Consider the following 22,714-nt stretch of genomic DNA (forward strand, 5'->3'; position numbering starts at 1 on the left):
CTTCTACAAAACCTGGAAAGCTGAAAATGTCTGGTTTGCTGGCTTTATACCATGTATCTTTAACTGAACATGGTCCCAGGGTTAGTCTTTATTTATTGATGTAGCTGCTTGACTGATCTTTCTCCCAGTCCAAGCCTAAACAAGCACAGTTTGGCCTGATCTGCAAAGCTTGCATCCATATACCCAGTATTTAGCACGGTCTGTTGGAGAAACGGGGCAATGAATTAAGTTCTGATTAGGTTGTCTTCCTATCTAGTTATACACTTATGGATCTAATGCCTTGTTCACATAATCAGAACCTGAAAGTTCCAGTTAATATCTACTCAAATTCTAAGAATCTTGGAAATCTCATGATGAGTGGCAATTCTCCTTGAACTGGGACCATAGGATTTGTCATAGCATATCAGACTGGGAGCTTGCCTGCACTATTACAGCAGTTTGTTCCAGCCAGGACAATGCAGAGAGTGCCTTACCTACCTGCTCCTGCCCTAGGAGTACACCAATGAGGCCACTCTAGGGTGTCTCTAGGGAGCTGCTTTCTAGACTTTGGCCCTGGGATTGCCTCACTGGCATGCTTCCTGGTTTTGCATGTGCAGGCACATGCGGGTGGACAAAGTCAGTCCTGGCCGCTACCTAGTGCTGCCACAGGGGCTAGGGACAGAAGTTACACATAAATCTGTTTAAGTGATCAGGAACTGGTTTAAACCTGTAACAGAACAGAAGCTCACTGCACATAAACCAGTTTCAGCAAAACCAGCTGAAACTGGTTTAAGGTAAACCTGGTTGAATGTAGTATCAGACTTAACTGATTTGGGTCAAATCTGATTATGAAACTTCTGTCCCAAACTTCTTCCTGGTTTAAGTTAAATCATAGTCCCCCAGCATCCCAGCATGTTTTGCAGCCCTGGGCTGGGCTGTGTTGTGCTCCTCTGCTCCCTAGCTGGAGCAGTGAGGAATGACTGGCAAGGGAAGGCGGAGGGCAACAAGCCTGGCTAGGGCTGCAGCCCAGTCTGGAAGTGGGGACTGCCCCCCCCAGACAAACCCTGGCTGGGGTCTGGGGCTAGGGAGGGGAGTTAAACACCTCTTCCCCCTATTCGAACTTACTGCTGATTGCAACTGTGGACTACAAATCCCAGAGGGACCTGAAAGCAGAAAGAAGAAGTTCACTTCTGTTTCAATTTAATTTCTGCAGTTTAGACTACCCTGCAAAGACTGAATCAATTTATCCTCAGGCTTTTTGATTGGCTATACTTAGCCAGGGTGTTCATTTGTGGGCCAGGAGTTTCATTAATCCACTTTATTGCCTCTGACGATGGGTAGTAGTAGCTGCTTTAGAGCAGCAGCAATAGCTAGACATCGAATAATCTATCACTTCACCCCCCAAGTAAAGTCTCATTTTAGACTAATGCTTAGAGAAGATTTAAGCCCTAAAGCCTGAGGTTTTGTCACCCTCCCAAACCTCTTAATTTTAACAATAACTCTCATAAATTTGGGTATTTCTGTAACCCACAAACATGTCCAATCCCTCCTTGAATGCTAAATTCTTAGCCTCAACATCATCTTGTGGCAGCAAGTCCCATAATTTGATTAGATATTATGTAATTGTGCCATCACTACTAAATTTGTTGGCTATCATTTTCAATGAATTTCCCCTTTTTCTGGCATTAAGAAACAGGGATAATGGACACTTCTGATTTATATATTACATACCATTGATTATTTTATAAGCTTTTATCATTTCCTTGCTTAGGTTGACTGTGCTGCTCTTTTTTTGTCTTTTTTATATGAGAGTTTTTCCATGACTTTTATTGTTGTCACCCTTCTCTGGAATTCTGCTGTATCCTGTGCGAGATGGGATGATTGGTACTAGTTGCTCACTTAATGTTGATGGTGTGTATTTTACTATTGTATTATTGGAGTATTATAGCATTTTTGTATTACCTGCTCCTCTTGTGACTCCTCATATCTTTGTTGGAGTGCAGCTGTTCTTTGAACTCTTTGTTGATCTATAAATCCCTTTCCTTTGTTGATAGAGCTAATTTAGACTTTGGCAAGGCAGGAGCAATTACATTTTCCTTCCATAGATAAATTAAGTGTTGACATTTTTTGATATAATCTGTTATTGTAAGATATCTATTTGCTTTGCTTGGGTAGTACTGGCTTGCTTAGGTCTATCAAGTCTCATAGGCCGTGTGTAGATGAAACAGGGGCCCTAAATTGAAGCGGTGTTTTTAAAAACACCGCTTCAATTTAGGGCCAAGTAAACCCCCATGCCATGCGCACACCCGATTTATCTTTCTCTCCAGCGGCGGGGAGGAGAGAGCAAGCTGCCGGTGGGTGGACCGGTTCCTGGGAAGGGGGGGCTGGTGTTTCCCTCCATGGCAGCGGTGGCCCCCACTCAGGTGATACCCGCCTGCAGGCACCCAGCTGTGGAGGGAAGCACTGGGCCCCTGTACAGCTCAGGCAGGCAGGCAGGCTCCAGGGCGGGGGGATCTGTCTCCCTGCTTTTCTTGGGTGGAGCCTGCCTTCCCAGGCTGCTGCCAGGCTGCCTGCAGGGCTTTCTACAGACCCATGGAGCAGAGTGCTTTGTTTAGCAGCTGTAGGGGCAGCAAACTAAAACTCCTCAAAGGAGTTTTAGTTTGCTGCACCCCAAGTCATTTAAGGTGCATTGCACCCCCAAATTTCCTACAGTGGCTGGAATTAATGCACAATACTCTGCCAACGCATGCAAACTCCAACACCATTAAAGTGACGCAAAAGCGTTTAGCCCACATTAAAGTGTTGTGCACACCCCCCCCTTGTTTCATCTACACACATAGTCCTAAATCAACTTATGTATCACTTTTATCATCTTCCAGCTCTCCCATTTTTCAGATGGTTAATAAATATAGTAAACAGTAGTCCTAACACAGAACTTTGAATTGTTCTCACCCTTTGGCCATCGTGAAACCTACTTTGGTGTTTTGCCACTTAGCCAAACATTGTAGTTTCAAAATGTATTTAGAATGATTTAGGTTATACTTCAAAATGTCCAAATATTTGTAAAGTTAACAGCCATTCATAGTAGAAAGGGACAACAATTTTGCCATTTCTGAGAACAGCATTTTTGCTAAAATCTCATTACAGAGCATTGTGGGTTTTGATTATTTGCTTGATTTCCTGTGCTGCAGATGTAATGCCTTTTTTGGAGAAGTCTTCTATATTCTGAAAAACTTCCAAGGGGTTTCATCATGAAATCCACTTTACCACTCAGCTTGTAACCAGATGACATGTGAAAAGAGTTTCCTGTATTTCTGAAAGTTTGGTCGAAAGTGAATAAGGGAGCGCCAGCGTGATCCCACTGCAAAGAATGTACTTCTAGTTTCCTAGCTACAGAGTTTATGTTGGAACATTTGCTGTGATGAGTTTGTAGGAGATCATGGTTACTAGGGACTCTGAGGAGTAGTAAAGCTTAAGCGCATCAAAACTTCATCAGTTGGTGCACTTTGTTTGCTGGTATAGCCCAATGACATACTCATAACAAATATGTAGTTTTCTTACCTTTCTAAAAATAATACTCGGCACTGGTACAAACATAGCGAGACTTTAGTGAAGGATCTCAAAGTTCTTTTCTTTAACTTGAGAATACCCCTGTGAGCAGAAGGTATATAGGCAGTATGGTCTTCAGCTGTCAGGTAGGAAAAAGGAGGCTTATAGATGTAGTTATGTTAGAACTGGGAAAACAACACAGGAGAACTGATTAACACTCCTTTTAGCAGACAAAACTCAGACAGTTTTAAAAGTGAACAAAGAATATTTTGCCCTGTTTGAAGATTCCCCTGTTGTGTCCTTGGGATAAAGACACACAGGAGCAGTTGGCTAATTTTCCCCATCCTTGCATTGTCACTTATCCCTACTGTAGCTCATGGAGTTTGACTTTGCAATTCCACTTAAGCTCTGTATTGGTGAACTGGTTGTGTGGTTGGGGGAAATATTCTGACTGCTTTGTCAAGCCAGAACATTCAGGAAGCACTAAGCAAATGTTTCCTAGACAACTGTTTTCTTCTGCCAGTAAATTTCCGACACGTTATTCTTCTGTAATTCTTTTTATTAGTTGTCATCCTTTGACATGATGAATACTTACAGCAGTATGTTAAAAAAGATACAGTTAAGTCTCTTGTTTAATTCTTGGCATCACTGCATAGCAGTCACAGCATTTTCACACAACCTATTGCTTCCTTTCAATTTGATGCATATGACATATATACACACACACAGACTGAATCTTGGTCCCATTGAAGTCAATGGACTTTGATTTTAATGGCAGCAGGATTTAGCCTGTATAGATGGATAAGGGGGGGGGCGGGGGAGTGCATACAGTGTGTTTTACAATAGACATGACATTTCTATACAGTTTGTGTTCAATGATTAAAAGAATATATTTTACATCCAAGTCAAACTTTCTATGCTCTGCATTTAAAGTTTGTGTACCTAAAATACAGGACGGGTCATAGTGACAATGATTTTGGTATCAGAGGGAAAATAAAACAATTAAATATTCTTGCACTATAACTTGCCCCAAAGTTTTGTAATAGCATGATCTGTTGCTTCCAGATTTAATCTTATACAGTATAATATACACAAGACTAATATTTATGCATATTTACTAACGAATTACAAGTACTGATTTTCTGTGACCCAAGTCAGGGGGAGAGGAGAAGGTTGCATTCACGTCTATCAGTTGAGTGACCCAGACTGAATATCACTAGAGAATAAATTGTAGTTGGTACGCGGACTGACCAGCCTAACAACAACTAGCATTGCCACAGTTTGTGCGTGGTATTCAGCCATAATTAGGAGTGCTTTTCTGGGGCTTTCCCCATCTTGGCCTTTGTTGTAGATTTGACTGAAGACTAAATGAGTCAATGGGGAAGCACAGTGTGACAGATGATCTGTTCAATTTAGTGTATGACCAATGATGTAAATGGAATTTCTTGCTTACTGTAGGGACATAAATGATTTAAATAATTCACTACAGATTAAAAACAAGCATTGAAACAAGATGCAGGGAAAAGAGTTATTGGGTCATCTATTTTAAAATACCAGTAATTCCCTTTTTTGGTGGTTTGAACCTTGACTCAGCAATTATTTGGGGTAATTTTTTTTTACAAATGATGTATGGTACACCTCTGGGTTGCTTAATCCATCTGACAGTCTCTTTTCATAGTGTGCTGAAGAAGCAGCTAACCAATCTTGTGTCTTCTGGGTTTGGGAGTCACAGCCTTTTTAATGCTGATTTGTAGGCTGCCACTTTTATCCAAAACCCTATTTATACAAGTTATTGAAGGGTCCCATAATCTAGATTAGGTCAACAGAAATCCAATTCAGTTGTTTCCTTGCTTTATTCTAGTGGTGATGTGGAATTTTATCCCAGGCTCTTCCTTCAGTTGTGATGTACACAGTAAGCTCTGTTTCTTTTTAGCTTCTGAGCACTTTGCTTTTGGATCCAGTGGATGACGCCTGAAAGCTGGGGCAGCACCCACTTAGCTAGCACCCCACCTGGGCAGCCCCCGGGGGTGCTGCCACCACAGATGGAAGGACCGGGCCCCCTTGCAGCTCAGGGGCTACTCAGCACAGCAGCAACTCACACAGGCAGGCTCCACTGAGAAACCAAAAAAAAAAAAGTGGTGAGAAGCCTGATCTTTTTTTTTTTTCTGTGGAGCTTGGCTGCCTCTCCCACTGCCAGGAGGTGAGCTGCTGGCTGGCCCTGAGCTATGGGGAGGCCTGGACCTTTCCTTCATGGTGATGGTGATGGTGATGGTGCTCCCTGGGGCCACCTGGGCAGGCAGCTAGTGGGTAGGTGCTGCCCCAGCTCAGAGGCAGCACTCAGACTGATCCAACTGTTCCCTGAGCCCAAGCTGGGGCAGCATCCGCCTGCTAGCAGCCTGCCCAGGTGGTCCCAGGGGGTGCCGCTGCCACAGAAGGAAGGACCGGGGTCCCTGCAGCTCAGGGGCCATTCAGTCCACTGGCAGCTCGCTCCCCAGCTGCAGGAGACATAGGCAGGCTCCACCAAAAAAAAGAAAACATGATCGGCCCCCTCGCCACCTCTACTTTCAGTTCACCTCTCCTGCAGCTGTAGGCGGGGAGGGGATGGGGGTTGCCAGCTGTCAAAGGCTGCAAGGTTACAAATAACTATGTTGCAAATTAAACTACATGAGAATGTGGTTTAGTTTGCAATGTAGGAAACTCATTTAAATCATAGGAAACCCCCACACATGTACACTGTGATGCAATTAAACCGTAAAAACAGCCAATTTTTATCACGTGTACAAGTGCCCTTGGTTGCTGCACTTAACTGGCCTACTTTTCTCACATTTGTTTTGTCCACATTATAAAGAAAACAGTCTTTGGCTACAAACAGGGCTCTGCTATGTTCCTTATCTCCTTGCTTTCACGCACTCCAGGTCATGAGTTTTTTTTTTATTACCCTCCTTTTTACCTTTGATGACCTGCATGTTGCTTCTGTGCTGCTCTTTAGAGCTTTCATGCCACAAAACTACAAGCTTTCTGTGCCTTCCAGAATCAAGGCATAATAGTCTAATTAAACTATAATTTCTTTGCTTTAATTAGTTTTTAATTACAGAAGTCACATCCAAGGCTGTATATAGTCTTTTCCTTAAACAAGTATGGGGTTTAACCAAGACAAGTAGTGAATTTTTGTGTAGTGTAATTGAGAGTGCTTCAGCCTCTGGCAAGTGTTTTGTACTCCTGTCAGTACATACATCTAAAACCAAACAAAGCCAGAAAACTCTTTAATGTGTTGCTGTGCAGACCAAACAGACCCTCCTTTAAAAGAAGCAAGAATTAATTCACATAGGTCTCTTATAAAGTGTCAAATGTGGCTAATAGGACAAAAGTCCATTCTGTGCAAATGTTTATCTTTTACTACATCTCCATTCTGTTGCCCCATTCTCACGCTGGCCATTTCTACACTCTACAGCAGACAAGAGGCATAACCGGACAGTTCTGTACCCTGGGTGGCAACCGTGCATGGGGCAGCAGCTGCAGCCAGATTGCCTCCCACCTTTAAATCAGCACCTGGGGCCTAATACCCCAGTTGCTCCACCTTAGTTATGCTACTGAACCAGACACCAGGTAAAATATTTATCACAATAGTATATACTTAATTGCTGGTGGTATTGTTCATAAAGTGCAGTCTGGCTTCTTCATGGGAAAACTATTGGTGAAACTCACCCAGAAATCCCACTGTATAGCACAGAGCCCAGTCATTTGGGCTGGCAGGTATTTGCTGCCAAGAGCTCGCTTCATAGCTTCCTCCATTGAAGTGAACCTTAGAGAGCGCCTGAGGCAAACTGCTTAGCCTGTAACTGATTTATGCCACAAAGTCAGCCTGAATTTCTTTCACTGGCGAGAGTAGTTATATTGCAGCCAGGCAGGTGTGTGTACTTCATTTTCATGAAAAAATAAAAAAAGGCCACCCCCATTTTCATAAGAGCAACCTTTCTAGTTAGGGACTTTAACTTGAAAAGGGATGACTTGAGTAACAGGTCCATGCGCTAGTAACAAAAAGGCCAGGTTGACATCCCAGCATAACTAAGAGCATACAAAGTTCTTTCATTGGCTTTGAAGACCTGCCACAATTAAAAGGCAGTTTGTACTAGAGCTACTGGGGTACAGTAATGAATAGGCTTGTTTCTAAACCACAGAACATTTTTTTAATTCTTCCAACTAAATGGAAAAGAGTTGAAGATGACTATTGAAAATAAGCAACCAAAAAGGGGGAAAGAGACATTTTCTTTCTTTCCTAACTTCTGTAGACATTTGAAAACCTGCCAGTGTGCTAATGTGTAACATCCTTCATGGGCTGCATACTGTGACTAACAGGTACTGCCTTGCTCTAAACTTCTGGAATACTGAGAGGAAAAGAAAGATGTAACAGTAGAGATTAACTTGGACACTAAAAAGGACCTTGTTTCTGTACCACCCAAGATGGAACAGTTGAAAATGCAATGGTTTTGAAACAGAGGTAACTTTGACCTACTCCTTAGGTTTACTACTCCCTTACTTGTTAGGAGAAACTGTTAGCAAAATTATATAGTGAGCTCTAGTGAGGTATGTGTCCTAGTTGGAAGAAACAAGAACATTCTCATTTGTCCATACTTTGCTAACATAAATCTACACAATGATAGGATAAAGCTAGCTGGCCCGATACACTTCACACTTCCAGACATCTGAATTTCATCTTTCTACTTTGAGTTTCAGTCATTTTTTCTGTTAATTGATTCTATATGTATATTACTAATGTGTCCTTTACTGGATTTCTTATTAATGTGAACATTTTTTTATCTAAACACCTTAAAATAATTGTTACCTTGCACTTTTACTTGAAAGTAAACTCATCTTTCTTGAACATTTCTTATAAATGTAACCCTTATCTACGTTGGCTTAAGTTGTTTGCCTGCCATGGCAATCACATCACGTAATACAAATGTATAACAACTAGAGCTAGTTCTGTTATAAACAAAAACATTGTTTGAAGAGGTAAAATAGTAATGTAATAGCATTGCACTTGCTATCAGAATAACACACACGAAAGGAAAACCAAACATGTTACTCACATGATTACTCACACACCCCAGGTAGAGGTCTTATCTGAAAGGAGGAGGTTAAAGAAAGGAATTGAAAGAATGCCCCAACAAAGGTGGTTCATGGAGTGGACTATTGTGTATCTTTCAAAAACCCTGTAAGCTAAAACCTTAACTGTAATTAGCAATAGTTATGAGGGAGAAGGATCTTGCTTACTGGATTGGCTACAAAGCATTTTCCTTCATTAAGTGAAATTTATAAAAGCCAGGTAAAGCATTTTTCTCATGAAAAGGAAACAAGAACCATACCTACATGCTGGTCACCTAATGAAAGATTAAAAAAATCTATACAATACAAGATGAAATGATAGTCTGGCACCATTTGAGAAAACAATTATACTCCAGAACTGCCAAGATATCTGGATCAGACCCTCAGTTGGATGTGTTTGGTTTTGTAGACCACTCTGCTACTTGGTTAGAATCCACGGGTCCATGGTTTACCAGTTTGAATTGTAAAATAGATTGTGTAATATTGCTGTGTTTTAAAACATCAGAACTTCAGGCTTTGTGAAGCATCTTCTAGAAGTGTGCACTGTGCCATGGATTAAACGGTATGGGTCCATATGGAATGCATGTGAAGTTTCCAAAAAATGCCCTGCCAGACTTCATTCTGCCAGGCAGCTGAAAATGTAAAGGCAGTTCAGAATCATATATATGGTGATACGATTTTGGCAGCTATCAGAAGATGAAAGATGCTAAAAGTTAAGGCCTTTATCTGCAAACAATAGTGTATTAATAAACTCTATATCATATTTACAAATGCTTTCTCTTGTATTAAAACTAATAGTATTCTGTTCACAGTGCCATTGTTTATACAGGTAGCAATTCCATAATACTTCAGTATTTTGGCATGGGAATCAGTAGCGCTTTATATTTACAGAAAATGTACACGTGTGAATATAAACATATAATTGAAACAGAGTCATCAAAAAGGTCTGATTATGTTGCAAAGGTTTAGACTGTATAACACCTTCCCTTTGACTTGCTAGGGAATGCTGTTCCTTGCAGGTGTTCCTTGAAGATGTCACTCTACCTAAAGTGGCATAAAAATGACTTAAAAAATGAATCTTGTCATGCTTGAGTTTTGTGTACATAGAGCAACCTCAGTCCAAAGATTTTGGATTTGTTGTCTGGTGCACAGAATACAAAAGTTAAAAAGGGTTTTTTTTTTAATTATTAAAATAACAAGATTTCTCTCTCCTGTGTGCGCTCATACTCGACCAATATTCTCAGAGTTCTGAAGATGCTGGTGGTTTAATGTGCAGCCCAGCTGCCAGACTGGAAACTGTATGGTGCTCCAGGCCTACATACAGGTATGTGTCACAGTATGACCCATGTGAATGAAATACAGCCAAGAGCGCTTCTTTTCTCTCTCAGGTTTTCTCTGTAATCCTCCTGTGTTACTTGGTAGCCATTTACTGGCTCAGCTTCTCATTCAAGCAGTTAATGATCAGAAGTGATGAATGGCTTCAGAAATATGTAGAAAGAGGAGGAGGAGGGTGGGGAAGTCAAAGGAGCTCAAAAACCAAACCCAGCATTCAAGTGGGTTTATTTATGAGGACCCTTCCAGCTTCTGCTTCCCCTGTCTTTCCCTTTCCATGCTGTTGTTGATGGCCTCACAGGTCCTTGGGGTTTTGTTCACTGTTGTGACCAGCGAGGAAGAGACAGCAGTACTATAAGGAAGAGTGCAAAGCTGGCACTATGGGGTGTCCCCTTCATTTAAAGTCTGGTCCTCATTTTCAGTCACTTGACCTGAGTGGTCATTACTCCTGCTACTGCTGTGTTGCTTGTGGAGCAAACTCCTCCAATTGGCCTTGTTCCTCCTGAGATGGCTTAGCATGTTTTCAGAGAGGGGAGTGTCTCCAGTAAACTGGGCCCATTTTTCAAAGAGTGGCTCTACAATGTAGGACATGAAGCCTGGGAAAACATGAAGCAAAGCATGTCAGGAGCTGAATCATTAACCAAATCAATGTCCGGCAGCACGGGTCAGGAGACTGGAAGTGACTAAGGTCTCAAAACCCCAAAGAGAAATAACAATAAACCCATTTCCCCTAAACAGTGGGTTGTGTAATATGCACCCACTTGAACCACTGCTTATGTTAAAAGGTAACCAGCTTTTGCCATGTATAATATAGTGAAATCTGAAACACAAGCTTACCCCTTAGGCAACCTCCTGTCCTGTAATATCCCTGAATAATCCTGGTTCTTTGGGTGAATCTGATATCTTTTATTAGACCAACTTAAATAGTTGGGGGAAAAAAATTAAGCAAGCTTTCAGGTTCTTTTGGGTTTTGAACCTGAAAGCTTGCTTAACATTTTTTTCCCAACTATTTAATTTGGTCTAATAAAAGATATCAGATTCACCCAAAGAACCTTGTCTGCCTATGTCCTTAGACCAACATGGCTACAACCTACACCCCTGAATAATCCTAGCACTTACTCTGTACCATTTTTCTCTAGCTAAGTGTTAGAAGGCATCTTTCTTAAGCAGCTGACTTTTGTCTTTCCCTTGAATAGTTGTGTTAGACAGGCTTCTCTTCAGGCATTTGTTTTGTATGACGTGATTCTTGGTTCTGAGCTGCATGTTAGAAAGTCACTGACCCAGAAACAAAACCTGTTGGATTATTTATCTGCACCTATTATTTGGAAATGGCTACAGCACAACTAAGGTGGCATGTTTTGGTTTTAGTGCTCTGTTTACAGAGTCAGAGGGTGAAGGTTTGTGTTATGTGTAGTGGAGAAAAGATTACTGAGAGTGTAGGCTGATGTATCATTTGAGATGTTTCAAAGGGCTTTGGAACACCTTTGAAGTAATTCAGAAGGCTACCACACAGACACACTGGTGGGATAAACCACTCCCACCTGTGACAGAATAATACCTCAGGGAGCTGGTATTATTTTGTACTGTTTTGGTCTATTGTACATTTGTGCAGGTGGTTGGTCCTCCAGAATCCCAAGATGTAATGTCCTCTCACCCCCACCCCAGCACCCTGACTGCATCTGCCCATCTCTCCTCCCTCTCCCTGCACTCCATGCACTTGGGCTGCTCCTTGAAGCTCTAGTACTTGGGGCACTGCTACTCCCTGCCCTCTGGCCCCAGGACTCCCAGTGACCAGGGTGCTTCAAGTGCCAGGAGGCCTGGTCTTTGAAGCAGAGGAAGCATCCGGACTCCCAAAAGTCCCAACCTAGAGAGCAGCAGTGCCCTTGAGGAAGCAGGGCCACAGCTGCAGTGCCCCTGTGGTGCCCCTGGTTCCAACTGGGAGGTGTAAGGGGCTGTACATGTGTCCTGGAGCTGAAGTGCTATGTTTTTTTAAATGTTTCTAGGCCCAAAATATGTCAAATGGTCCATCTGTTTCACCCTGAATGCCCTATTTGTGTATGGGAGCACAGAGACTAGGAGAGTGGTCTAAAGCTGTATGGTGACTTTTCATTCTACATAGGGAAAATGATCAAGTGCTTCTAAATATTGGGGAGGGTATTGTTCTGCTAGCCTGTGAGCAGGGAGAGAGGAGTTTGCAAAGCACACATGGATAGTGAATATTTGACTACATCTGTCAACATCTGATATAATCTTAGATGATAAAAAATCATTTTGATGGTAGCAAAAATTGAAACAATGATTCAAGGCTGTGATTTAATTTGATCCTAAAAGCAGGCAGCAGAAACAATGCCTTTTAGTTCTGCTTTTAGATCTTCCTGAAACAAGCTACTGCACCCATTTCTAAATAATGCAGCAGAGCAAATGCTCACAAATATGCACTGCTGGCTGGAAGACCTGCTGCAGATGAAAACAATCTTGCAAATAAGTGAACCAAAGCAATGCCAGGATAAGCACGGTCTGTTCATCAGGCAAGTGTTTTACAAAGCATAACAGAACACTGACTGCTAGACAAAGAAGTATTACACACAACTAAGCAAGTTTTAATGTTTAATCAGACCTCAATACAACACTGCTATTCAATCCTGGCTGAGAATAATGGCACAGCAAACAGACTGTGTGAATTAGTGCTGATTAACAAGGTTGTGTCTTATTTTAAATAAACATATGAATACACATTTAATATATATGCATTTTCATAGAGGATGTTATATTTTGGAAAATATTATATCTAATCCTATAAACAACATTTATGTATTTGGGGTGTACTTGGTAGTCGTGTTGGCATGTAAATATACTTTTAAAGTCCTTGTCTTTATACATTTCTGTCTATGCCAGATGGATATTTATTTGTTAATGAACTAAGACAAACCAGGATAACTAGCATCCTGTATCCAATAACCTGAAAGAGCTTCTGAACCTGGTTATTCATCACAAAATACCTATGAAGGATTATGCTAATTCCTCCTTTCCAGATAAAGAAACTGAGGCTTTCTGAGGTCAGAGATGGCATGTCAAAGCCAGAATTAGATTTTAAGGCAGCTTGATACCCCCTGTCTGCTCTTACTGTGTGCTGGTGGTGCTGATGAGTACTGCCTCTCACACACGCCATGGTACAACTACCCTAAACAACAGGTGCAGTGAAGCAATCTTTTGGATTAACAAATCTAGATGCCTGTGTGTGCTACCACTTGCACAGTCCTAACCTTACTAGGGATCTGGACGTATACCATTTACCTTGGTATAAACAAAGTTTGGACACACACCATATGAATTTATACTAGTTTACCAGAATTCAGTGAAGAGATCTGGAAAAATCAGAAGTAAAACTACATCACTTTCACTGATATAGGTGTCAGGTAGCTGCTTCTCACTCAGGACAGAAATTTGCTAAATACAAACAGGCTATTACAGGTGCCTCTGCCACCTAGTGGCAAGGTATGGTAATGGTGCCTATTTCAGCAGCTATCCTGAGAGCTGACTTTCTGTCCACTCCAAACACTGGTATAACACATGCCGGTTTCTGGTATAACACAGACTAGTTTCTGTACACTGATATAAATTATGAGTCTGGTAAGTATCACATATCTAAACCATAAGGAAATGACTTCTGATATGTAAATTGGGAAAGGTCTGGCATTTACATCACTGTCACATGGCAACACTTGCTAGGAATGGTGATGCTATATGGTCTGAACAGTCTTCTGGGCCGTAAACTTTGGTGTGAAGAGATGCAGGTCCCATGATTTTCTGGTTTTACCTTCCTTAGGGTCTGTCCACATAGCAACCTCAGGCACGTGGACATAGACTGGAGCTAGCTAGCTAGCTGACTCTGTAGCTTCAGTGGCTGGGAGCTCGGGTGGGCTGCAGACTTGTGTGGTTAGCTTACACAGAGTTCCATGTTGCCATGGCTGCACTGCTGTCAGTACCTGAGCTAAGTAATTTAAAACTATCACACGTATGTCTATGTGAACTGCAGTCATTGCAGTGCAGACATACCCTGGATGACTTAATTATTCTTGTCCTGAAGTTGTTTTTGGACCTTACCCTTTGTGAACATGCTGGAAAATCTGCTCTGGGAGAAAAGATCTGAGCGATAAGTCTTGTATTCATTAAGATGAACCTGACCTCAGTGGCAAAGGGCATCAAAATAAATTGCCCAACTCCAAGCAATTGTGTGTGTGTGGGGTGGGGGAGAAGGAAGGGGAAGTACAAACCAGTTATTGAATATCACATACTTTTAGATCTGAAGTTATTCCTGCCTCATGTTTTCCCTGAGTGGGAGGAGGAAAAAGGAGGAGGAAACATTTAGTAACATATGGGCCCCTCTACATGTGTAGGCAAAGGCATTTTGGGCTGCACATGTAGTACTGGCAGTAAGGCAGGGGGAGCCCAATGTACCCCCATGGCTGGGAGATGCAGCAGCTGCGATCTTCCAGGTACATGGGGTGCATGAAGCTGTGGGGTGCTGCCAGGAGCATGTCAGCAGCTCCTGGGGCTGAGAGTCCCCTTAGTTACAGGACTCCCAGCGCCGACTGGGCATAGTGCACCCCTGTGGCCCTGTCAGCTGATTGACCTCCCAGTCACAAGGGAGACCCTGCTACATATGCAAATTAAAACTCGATAGCAACCAGCTATAAAGTTAGTACACATTTTTGAGGTCTAACTTTATAGGTGGTTGGAGGTTTTTATAGCCTGATAGCTACTTTGAATGTGTAGCTGATCTCAAGGTAATTGTGCAATTTACCAGTTAATTGTGCGATACCTATAACTGCTGAGGGGGCCTAATTGTTCAATTGTGACCATTTGTCGGAGCATCTGAGAGGCTACATAGCTGCCCCCACAATTTACCATGCACATGGTGTGGAACTATAGAAGCTTATATGTAAACACTGAAGAAAAGTAATCGTTAGGCTTCTGGGGCTGGCCACGCACAGTGCACTGCTCTTAACTCAAACTTTCTCTCACTCCTCAGCTTGGGGCAGCTGTAGAGGATGTTCAGCCAGCTCCCATGAGGAGGGAAGCCTTCCCTCCCTCTTCTGCTCAAATGCAATTTTGTTTTGGAGGCAGCTCACCAGACTATGGGATGGCTACATGTGAAAACTCAGAGGAAGGAGGAGAGAGGGAAAACAAAGGGGATGCTAGAGAACTAGAAACACTGGGTGGATTACTAAAATAGTCCTGCTGCTGCTGCCTCAGCTAGCTAATGTGACCCACTGCACAGCCTGAGCATCAGAACAGGGCATCTTTGTGGGTATTATTGTAGAAAGTTAGAACAGAAAGCAAAGACTGAGCTACCCTAAGGTGGCAGGTGCTAAGCATGTCAAAGGTTTCATGATGCCCCTTGGTTTCATGAAGCATCACGCTTACACAGCTCTGGAAACACTTGTCCTAATTCTCTCAAACAGCTGAACTATTCCAGTATGTGGGATCAGTCTGCAAGTATCTGACCTTTTCTGTGAGTTTCATTCCCTTGTGAGCTATTGTTGTGTTAGGCCTTAGCTCAGGGAGTGAGTGGCAGTAAAGCTAAACCAGGCCCAGTGCACTCAGCTTTGCTATAGAGTTCTGTGATCTGCTTGGTAGGTAAATTCTATTGCATCCTATATTATGGTCCAGGTTTTACTTGATCATGGGCTGTACTAGGATGGGGTTTGCGGGTAGGAGAAGACAAAAGAATGAACGTAAAGCTCACCAATTTGTATGCTAGGTATCGTGTCCTTCTGCTGATTACAAAGAGGGCTTATTTCCAGTTCAAATTTTTGTTCCAGGTCACCTATCAAAAAAAAGAGAGAACCATTTTTGCCACTTGCTGATTTAGGATGTGACTTTCATTTCTTATAATACAGATGGAAAAGCAAGTCTCAAAAGAAGCTACATCTGTGTTGACCTTTATACTTCTCCAATTGCTGTCTACGATGAATATCACAGTTTTAAAGATAGATTGAAAGAGAGAGGCCAGGGAATGTTTTCATGCAGAAATCAGCACTCAGGTACTGTGATAAAGAGCATGTGAAATGTTTAAGAAGGTAAAACCAAAAATGTAAACTTTCACAGGAAATTACTCTAAGCAAGTGATCTTCTGCTCCAAAGAAATCCCAGCACGTTACTAGCTATAGTCTGCCAGAGTGGCTAAGCTGTGTGGAAAGACAGAGCTTAGAAAACTCAGCTGAAGTGTGAGACCTAGAGAAAGTCTCTGTATATGTGTTCAGATGATCTGGGAGAACTCTCCTGGGTTTGTTTTCTGCAGAGAACTTGCAGTGCTGACACTTCATGGCCAGGGGCCCCCTGTACACACATTTCACTGTACTCTGCAGACTCCCTCAGTCTGCCTGGAGACAGATAGCAGCAGTGTACAGGACAGGCCTGATTGGCTGACCCAGACTGTTTAGGGTCAGCCTGTGTCTCCCTGCAGCACAACGTGGGAATTGTGAAGAAGGTATGCTTTGCTCCCTGTTTGGCTGGAGTAGTAAACTTCAGCCCAAATGAAGCACTGTCTCCCTGGGGGGGAAAGTGGGGAGCAAAGCACCCCTGGGAAACTGGAGGACTGTGTTGCGCTTCTTTAAGAAGGGAACATGTACAGACATTTGCTCTCCCAGGAAAAACTCTCCTGGGAATGATTTAACCTGGGTTGTTCATGGGTTATTTTTCTCCTGGAGTGGCCACCTTTGGTGTAGGGGAAAAGTCCTGTACATCTATACACTCATACTTTCTCCTCGGGGAGCAGTGACTGTCCCAGAAGAAACTGAATGCCTGTACATGGCCATAAATTGCTCTCAGTTTTCGAATGAGTGACTAGGGGCACTGACAGAAGTGACATTTTGTCACGCAATCAGCCTCTGAAGCACTACACTGCTATGCCCTGACAGAAGAATGCGGCTGCAGAGCATTTTAAAAGTGCCCAATTACACGACAATCTGAACCCTCGTTATATGAGGATTCAGATGAAGGCGCTCCAAAGTGGAGTACCTTCATTAACGTCTGTCAGCACAGGCCGGGAGTAGGGTGGGCTGATGTAGCCCAGCCTCGCCCCTGGTGCTGTCTTCAGAACGGGAGGGGGCGAAGAGAGGGTAGGGAATTCCACCTGGAGTTTGCCCAGCCTGTGCTAGAGGGTGGGGCAGGTGAGCTGGGCAAACTCCAGACTGAGCTTCCTCCCTTCCCTTCCCCACCTCCCATTCTGAAGGCAGCACCAGAGCTGGGCTAGGGGAAAGTAGCTGTGGACATGCTGCTGCTCCAAACTGGAGCTCGACCCCCTAGCCCCCCAGACCCAACAACGAATGTCTGTTGGATCTGTGGGAATGTTGTAATCCATGGCGCTTCCTGGGAAGCACCATGAGTTACAGCGGGGAGCTGCATGCCTGTCAGTGCCCAAGGGTCATTAGTTGGACCTACAATCTGCCCTTTTAGAATATATGACAAGGCCCTCCTTTTGTTATTCTTATGCACATGAGAAAGCTTAAATTTTTGTTTCTGTTTTACCCCTGTTAAGCTGCTCTATGATTCAAAATTATACTTGTTTTGTAGGGGTGGATTACCTGCATCAGTATTAGCAATGGTCCAAGCACTAACATAGATGAAGTTCAGCTGTGTTAATCACCAGGTGACTGCTCTGTCATGAAATTGCCTTTAGAGGCCAGCAGCTGGTACTTAGTGTTTCTAACAAGGAACTAATTGTGAAGAGCTTGTATGAAACCCAGATTAAAGTCCTCGATGCAAGTATTAAGAGCAATTTTGGAAAAATATTCAGGTACTGTCTTTGGGATAATAAAACATATGTAAGGAATTGATTTTTGAATTTGCTTGGGGTTTATGATTTTTAGGGTTTGTTGTTTTTTTTTAATTTGTTTTTAATGAAAACTGCTGACTGGCAAAGAACATGTATGTGTACATGTAAAACATTTCCTTGACTGGTTTCCCAGTACCAATATATAGGCATAAAGATGTATTTTGTTTTCAAAATTAAACATGAAGGAGATTTTGTCACTGAAACGTTCTTCCCAGATCTAGTTATTACATTAGTACAAATATTAATCCTTGCCTCATTTACCACATATTCAGTTAATCTATAACTGATGTCCTGGAATATACTACCTGCTTCTATGGCTTTGACAACTCATTTAATCAAAGAAGCTGAAATTCTGCTTTGTATGGTAAGAATTATTGCTCACTTCTATGAAAGATACAGACTTTGATTAACTACTTGGAGTCCCAACTGCATGAATTGGTCACACAGGATTTATCTGCACTGGGAAAATCTGCAATCAATTTAAACTGTTTTTTAAAGCTGTTTAGGAATAGTTCAAGGAGGCTGAAAAGTATTTTTTGGAACAGGATTCAACACTACCTCAATTCCATAAAAAAAGATTAAACTTAATTAAATATACACTGAAATTCAACTGATTTTGAAGTATTTGTCTAGCTGAACAGGTATTAAGACCAATTACAACATTTCCTCATGATACCAGACCCTGGTTAAAGCAGTTACATTATATGGCGTTACAAGTATTTCCCCAAGACACATTTTAAAGACTTTCTATAGCTGTTACCAGCTCATCATTTTAAGCCTTTTCCACTCATGTAAGTTGCTATGGGACTAATATTTGGTCCCTGATAAATTCAGTGTTGTGATTATCATCAAGCACTCATGTCCTATTTACACTAAGGGCAGGGAGAGACAGACATATACCCCTGATAACTTATATCAGTTTTGTAAGCTGATGTACATCACCTCGGGATCAGGAATGGACATGTGTGCACCAATCCCAAGATCGAGGCATGACAGCTAACCCTGTGACTTGCCACTAGTTGATAGGAGAACAGGTGAGACCTGGTTAGCTGTTAGCAAACAGCTAACCTCGAATGGATGCAGATACATCAAATGTGAACCAGTGTTAGCTGCACCTGTAGAGTTTTACCCCTGATTCTTACAGGAGTAATTCTTCAGCTGTGGTGACGTTTCCCTGGTTTAGGAGTTTGGATTGGTCATCTGCTACTTTTTTTACACTGCTGCAGTGCTGATTATACTGATGTAAGCATTTCATCTGACCAGACCTGTTACAGAGCACAGATATCAGTAACCAATTAGACAAACTGGTACTGAACACAGTTAGCGTGCAAGTATGGACAATTTGCATCCAGTGCTGTGGGGCTGAGCTGGGTCTGAACAGACTACAAGGGGCTTCATCCATACTTGCTGTGTACTAACTATGCCAGGTAACAGTTCAGCTACCTGACAATGCTGGCCATCATGGGCAGATCTGATTTAATTCTGTAGTGTAACTGACAAGTTTAAATAAATTCTGTACATTGGACCAGTGGGTCTAATGTACCTTTTTGGCAGGTGTGCCACAAATTAAGCCCTGCACCCTCACTGACTGCTACTCTGATTCCCTTATCCTGATTGATCTGCTGCTCTGCTTTTTGCTCCCTGAACTGCCACTGTGCTGCCTGCCCCCTCCCTAATCTGCCTCATGCTACATACAGAGGCTGCCCATGGTATTGTAATGCAGGTTAGCCACACCTATATTAACCCACCGTGCTTGCTTTTTTAGCATTCCCGTCCATTTCCTCAGGCTGTGGTGAAGATACTAAGAAAGACTTAACAGTGATTAAACACCATGTTGTTTTCACTCCTATAGAACAGCCTAGTCTTATGGTGGAGTGAAATGGTGTAATCAGCTCTCACTGAACACCATCTATAGCTGAGTTCTTTGGAGGGGTTAGAACATATTTGCAATAGATTCTAGCAGAGGTTTGGGCCTTCAATTCAATTAGGGGTTTGAGAAGTGCGTTAGGACTGTATCTTCCTTGCAACTGTAAAAAGAGAAGTCGGCTGCATTTTGGAAATGGCAAATGTAAGATAAGTTTGCAACTATTAAGTAAAACCAAGAGTGATAGATGTGCAATGCATGTGCAGCCCACATCCACCTGGGTTTTGGTTCAGTGAAGATGACTAGAGGACATTTGAAGAAGATTCAGACTGTGCTGCTAATGAAAACTAAGGTCTGAGCCATAGCAAACCCCACCTCACTGGGCATGTCTACACAAGACATTTACTGCACAGTTGACTAATTAGTTCCATAGTAAATGTCTTGGCATTTACAAGTGAAGGGTGATTATGGTGGAGTAAGCTAACTAACTCCACAGCAGGATAGTACTTGTATCTACAAGTACTTAGGAGTACAAGTACTTGTATCTATAAGTACTATCCTGCTGCAGAGTTTTTTTACTCCACAGCAGCACACATGTAGATGCTGATGCGGCTGGCTAGGGAAGGAGAGTGCTTCAGTGCGGGGCTGCCTGCAAGGTAACCCCACAATGGAGCACCCTCATGCCCCAGTCAGCCTCTCTGCAGCATGTTGAGCTGACGGGTGGGAGGGCAGCTCCTGGCTGGCTGACCCCTGGGGCCTCCTGCCAGCTGGGCCTGGTTTGACCTGGCTCAGTGTGCTGTGGTCCCAGGTGTACTTCAAACAGCACACCTTTGCTTTAATTGCATGTGTAGGTGTGCCCACTGACACCATCTTATAGGAGCAGTCAGATCAATGAAACATATGCTGCTCTTCTCTTCTGTTTCTTTACCTCCCCCTTCATTAGCAACCACTTGCAAAATAAGGCCACAAATCTGCTGACCAGCATATCTCTTTGGTAGATTTCAAGGGGGAATCAGGTAGGCAGAGCTGACTGCAGAGCGAGTGCCACTTCAGATAAGCCAATTTCTCTTTCTTCAAATTATTGCCTGAAAGTGAAAGGGGAACCTGTTTGGTACATCAGGGGACTGACCTTGCCGATAGAATTCCTCACAGACTCTTTCACTCCACTGCTTGCTTGTCTCCCAAAGCCGACAGGGATTGCAAATGTCAGCACACTTGAGTGCGATCTGCAAACAATAAGGGAGGGAGAAAAATGATTAGCTAGCAGTCACTCAGCAGCAAATCTCCTGCACTCCAAGGGGCTGTGAAACCGCTTAGTGGCACACTCATTGTCAAGTGGGATTAAGAATACATTTGAGAAACTGAGCCCCACCCCAACATGCCTCTTCAGGAAATGACACTTACTTAAATGTGTAACAAAATCAGCATTCAGAGCCCCGCTTTTATAGTAGTGAGAATGAGAGAAGCACCAAATTCCAAGACTGCAGAGCTTCTTGGACATGACTCATGGTGGGCAAGCCAACAAAAGCTTCAGGCTGGCTCCCGCTTACTGCTTGGCTCAGCATCTGCCATTGAGGATGAGGAAAGGAAGAGCCAAGCCAGTGTGAGAATGTTTGGGCAGCACTTCCTTGTGGTCTTGGTGAGTGACCTTTCATATCACTTACATTAGGGATAATTTTGATATGTGGATACAGTCCACTTGGATAGGTCAGCTGTGTTGCTGTTTACAAACCTAAGTACAGGACCCTCTGGTTTGCCTCTGGCTCTGTTTCCCTTTGCTAGGAGTTTAAAGTTCTTTGCTGAGGTAGAGCTGGGGTAGGGCTGGAATGGAATCAAGTAGCTGCTGCTTCTCAGGAAGAGTATGATACACCGTCATCTGCCTGCCTTATCTCCTCAAAACCAAATGTCTTCTGCCTGGCTTCCTCATGGATAATGCCCAGTTTGTTGACGGGCTTGCAGTTGTGCTTCTTAATGGGTTAGGTAAGATGTATTTGTGCAAAGGCATGCTAGGGCCTAGTGGAGAAAGCATGAAAAACAACAACTCCATCCTGTGTAAATTCATACTTGCAGAATGGGGGAGGATGCTCTCGTTTCCCTCAGCCAACTGGATAAAACTGGCTGTGATATTGCTTTGTGCCCACAGAGCACTGTACTACCAGTCTTCAGTAGTTCACTCTTCTTCTCCTTGTTTTACAGATGGGAAAAATGAGGTTCAGAGAATGGTGGCTGGATAGCCCAGCTGGATAGCCCGGAAGTGACCAACCAGCATAAGAATGAATGTCTCTTGATTTCTACTCCCAAGTCTAATCCACCTTTTCTGTGCCTCGGTTTCTTTTTCTAGAAGGGAGGTGGTGACTTTTACCCTAGGTAGAATTTGTGATTCCTCCTTATTTGTATCAGCATCCTGCTTGATCTGTTAAGAAGTATGAACCCAACAACTTCATGTTGTTCAGGCAGTAAGAAGACATTTTGTTTTCAGGAAGCAAGACAAGCAGATTACTATACATCCTAGTCTTCTGAAATGGCAGCAGCTTCTCAACTAGTTATTATTCCTTCCCCTACCAGGCTCATCTTGGCTTGAAATCAGCAAAGCACAGGTATAGTCTAGGCTCCAGGGTTCAGCTGGCAGAGCTATAAGTGTGTCTATAGCTGTTTTGAGGCAGCAGGAGCCTCTTTCTGCAGGCAGAGTAACACTACCTCTGTGAGGGAATTAAGGCAGCTGGCATTAGGTGAATGTGTTCCTTCAGCACTTGCCGTCCTCCCAGGCTTGCTTTGTACCCAGGTGGCATAACTGCTGAACAAAACTGCACAGCCACTTAGTTGCCATCTGTGGCCGTGTGTAGATGAAATGAAAGGTGTATTTGGACGACGCTTTAAAGCGTGCTAAATGCTTTTGCGCTGCTTTAATGGTGTCAGTGTTTGCATGCCTTGGCGGTGTATTGTGCATTAATTCCAGCCGCTGTAGGAAATTTGGTGGCATAATGAACCTTAAATGATTTGGGGCGCAAACTAAAACTCTTTTGAGGAGATTTAATTTGCTGCCC

At 42.9% G+C, this 22,714-nt stretch overlaps 1 protein-coding gene across 3 annotated transcripts in view; it reads right to left on the reverse strand.

The window, feature by feature from the left end:
* Window positions 1-5,949: 5,949 nt before the first annotated feature.
* Window positions 5,950-22,714, reverse strand: part of PDE7B (phosphodiesterase 7B) — a 316,789-nt gene continuing 300,024 nt past the window's right edge. For 2 of the 3 annotated variants that reach the window (XM_025212336.1, XM_025212335.1), the window contains 3 exons: window positions 20,800-20,896; window positions 15,716-15,796; window positions 5,950-10,562 (listed from right to left, as the gene is read on the reverse strand). In XM_025212336.1, coding sequence (XP_025068121.1) covers window positions 10,345-10,562; window positions 15,716-15,796; window positions 20,800-20,896 — 396 coding nt within the window. In that variant the 3' untranslated portion in view covers window positions 5,950-10,344. Of the gene's footprint in view, window positions 10,563-14,220; window positions 14,298-15,715; window positions 15,797-20,799; window positions 20,897-22,714 lie in introns of those variants that run through there. The other variant, XM_025212337.1, reaches the window with a different exon arrangement.

The sequence above is a fragment of the Alligator sinensis genome, unplaced genomic scaffold, assembly GCF_000455745.1.
Source record: "Alligator sinensis unplaced genomic scaffold, ASM45574v1 scaffold417_2, whole genome shotgun sequence".
NCBI lineage: Eukaryota > Metazoa > Chordata > Crocodylia > Alligatoridae > Alligator > Alligator sinensis.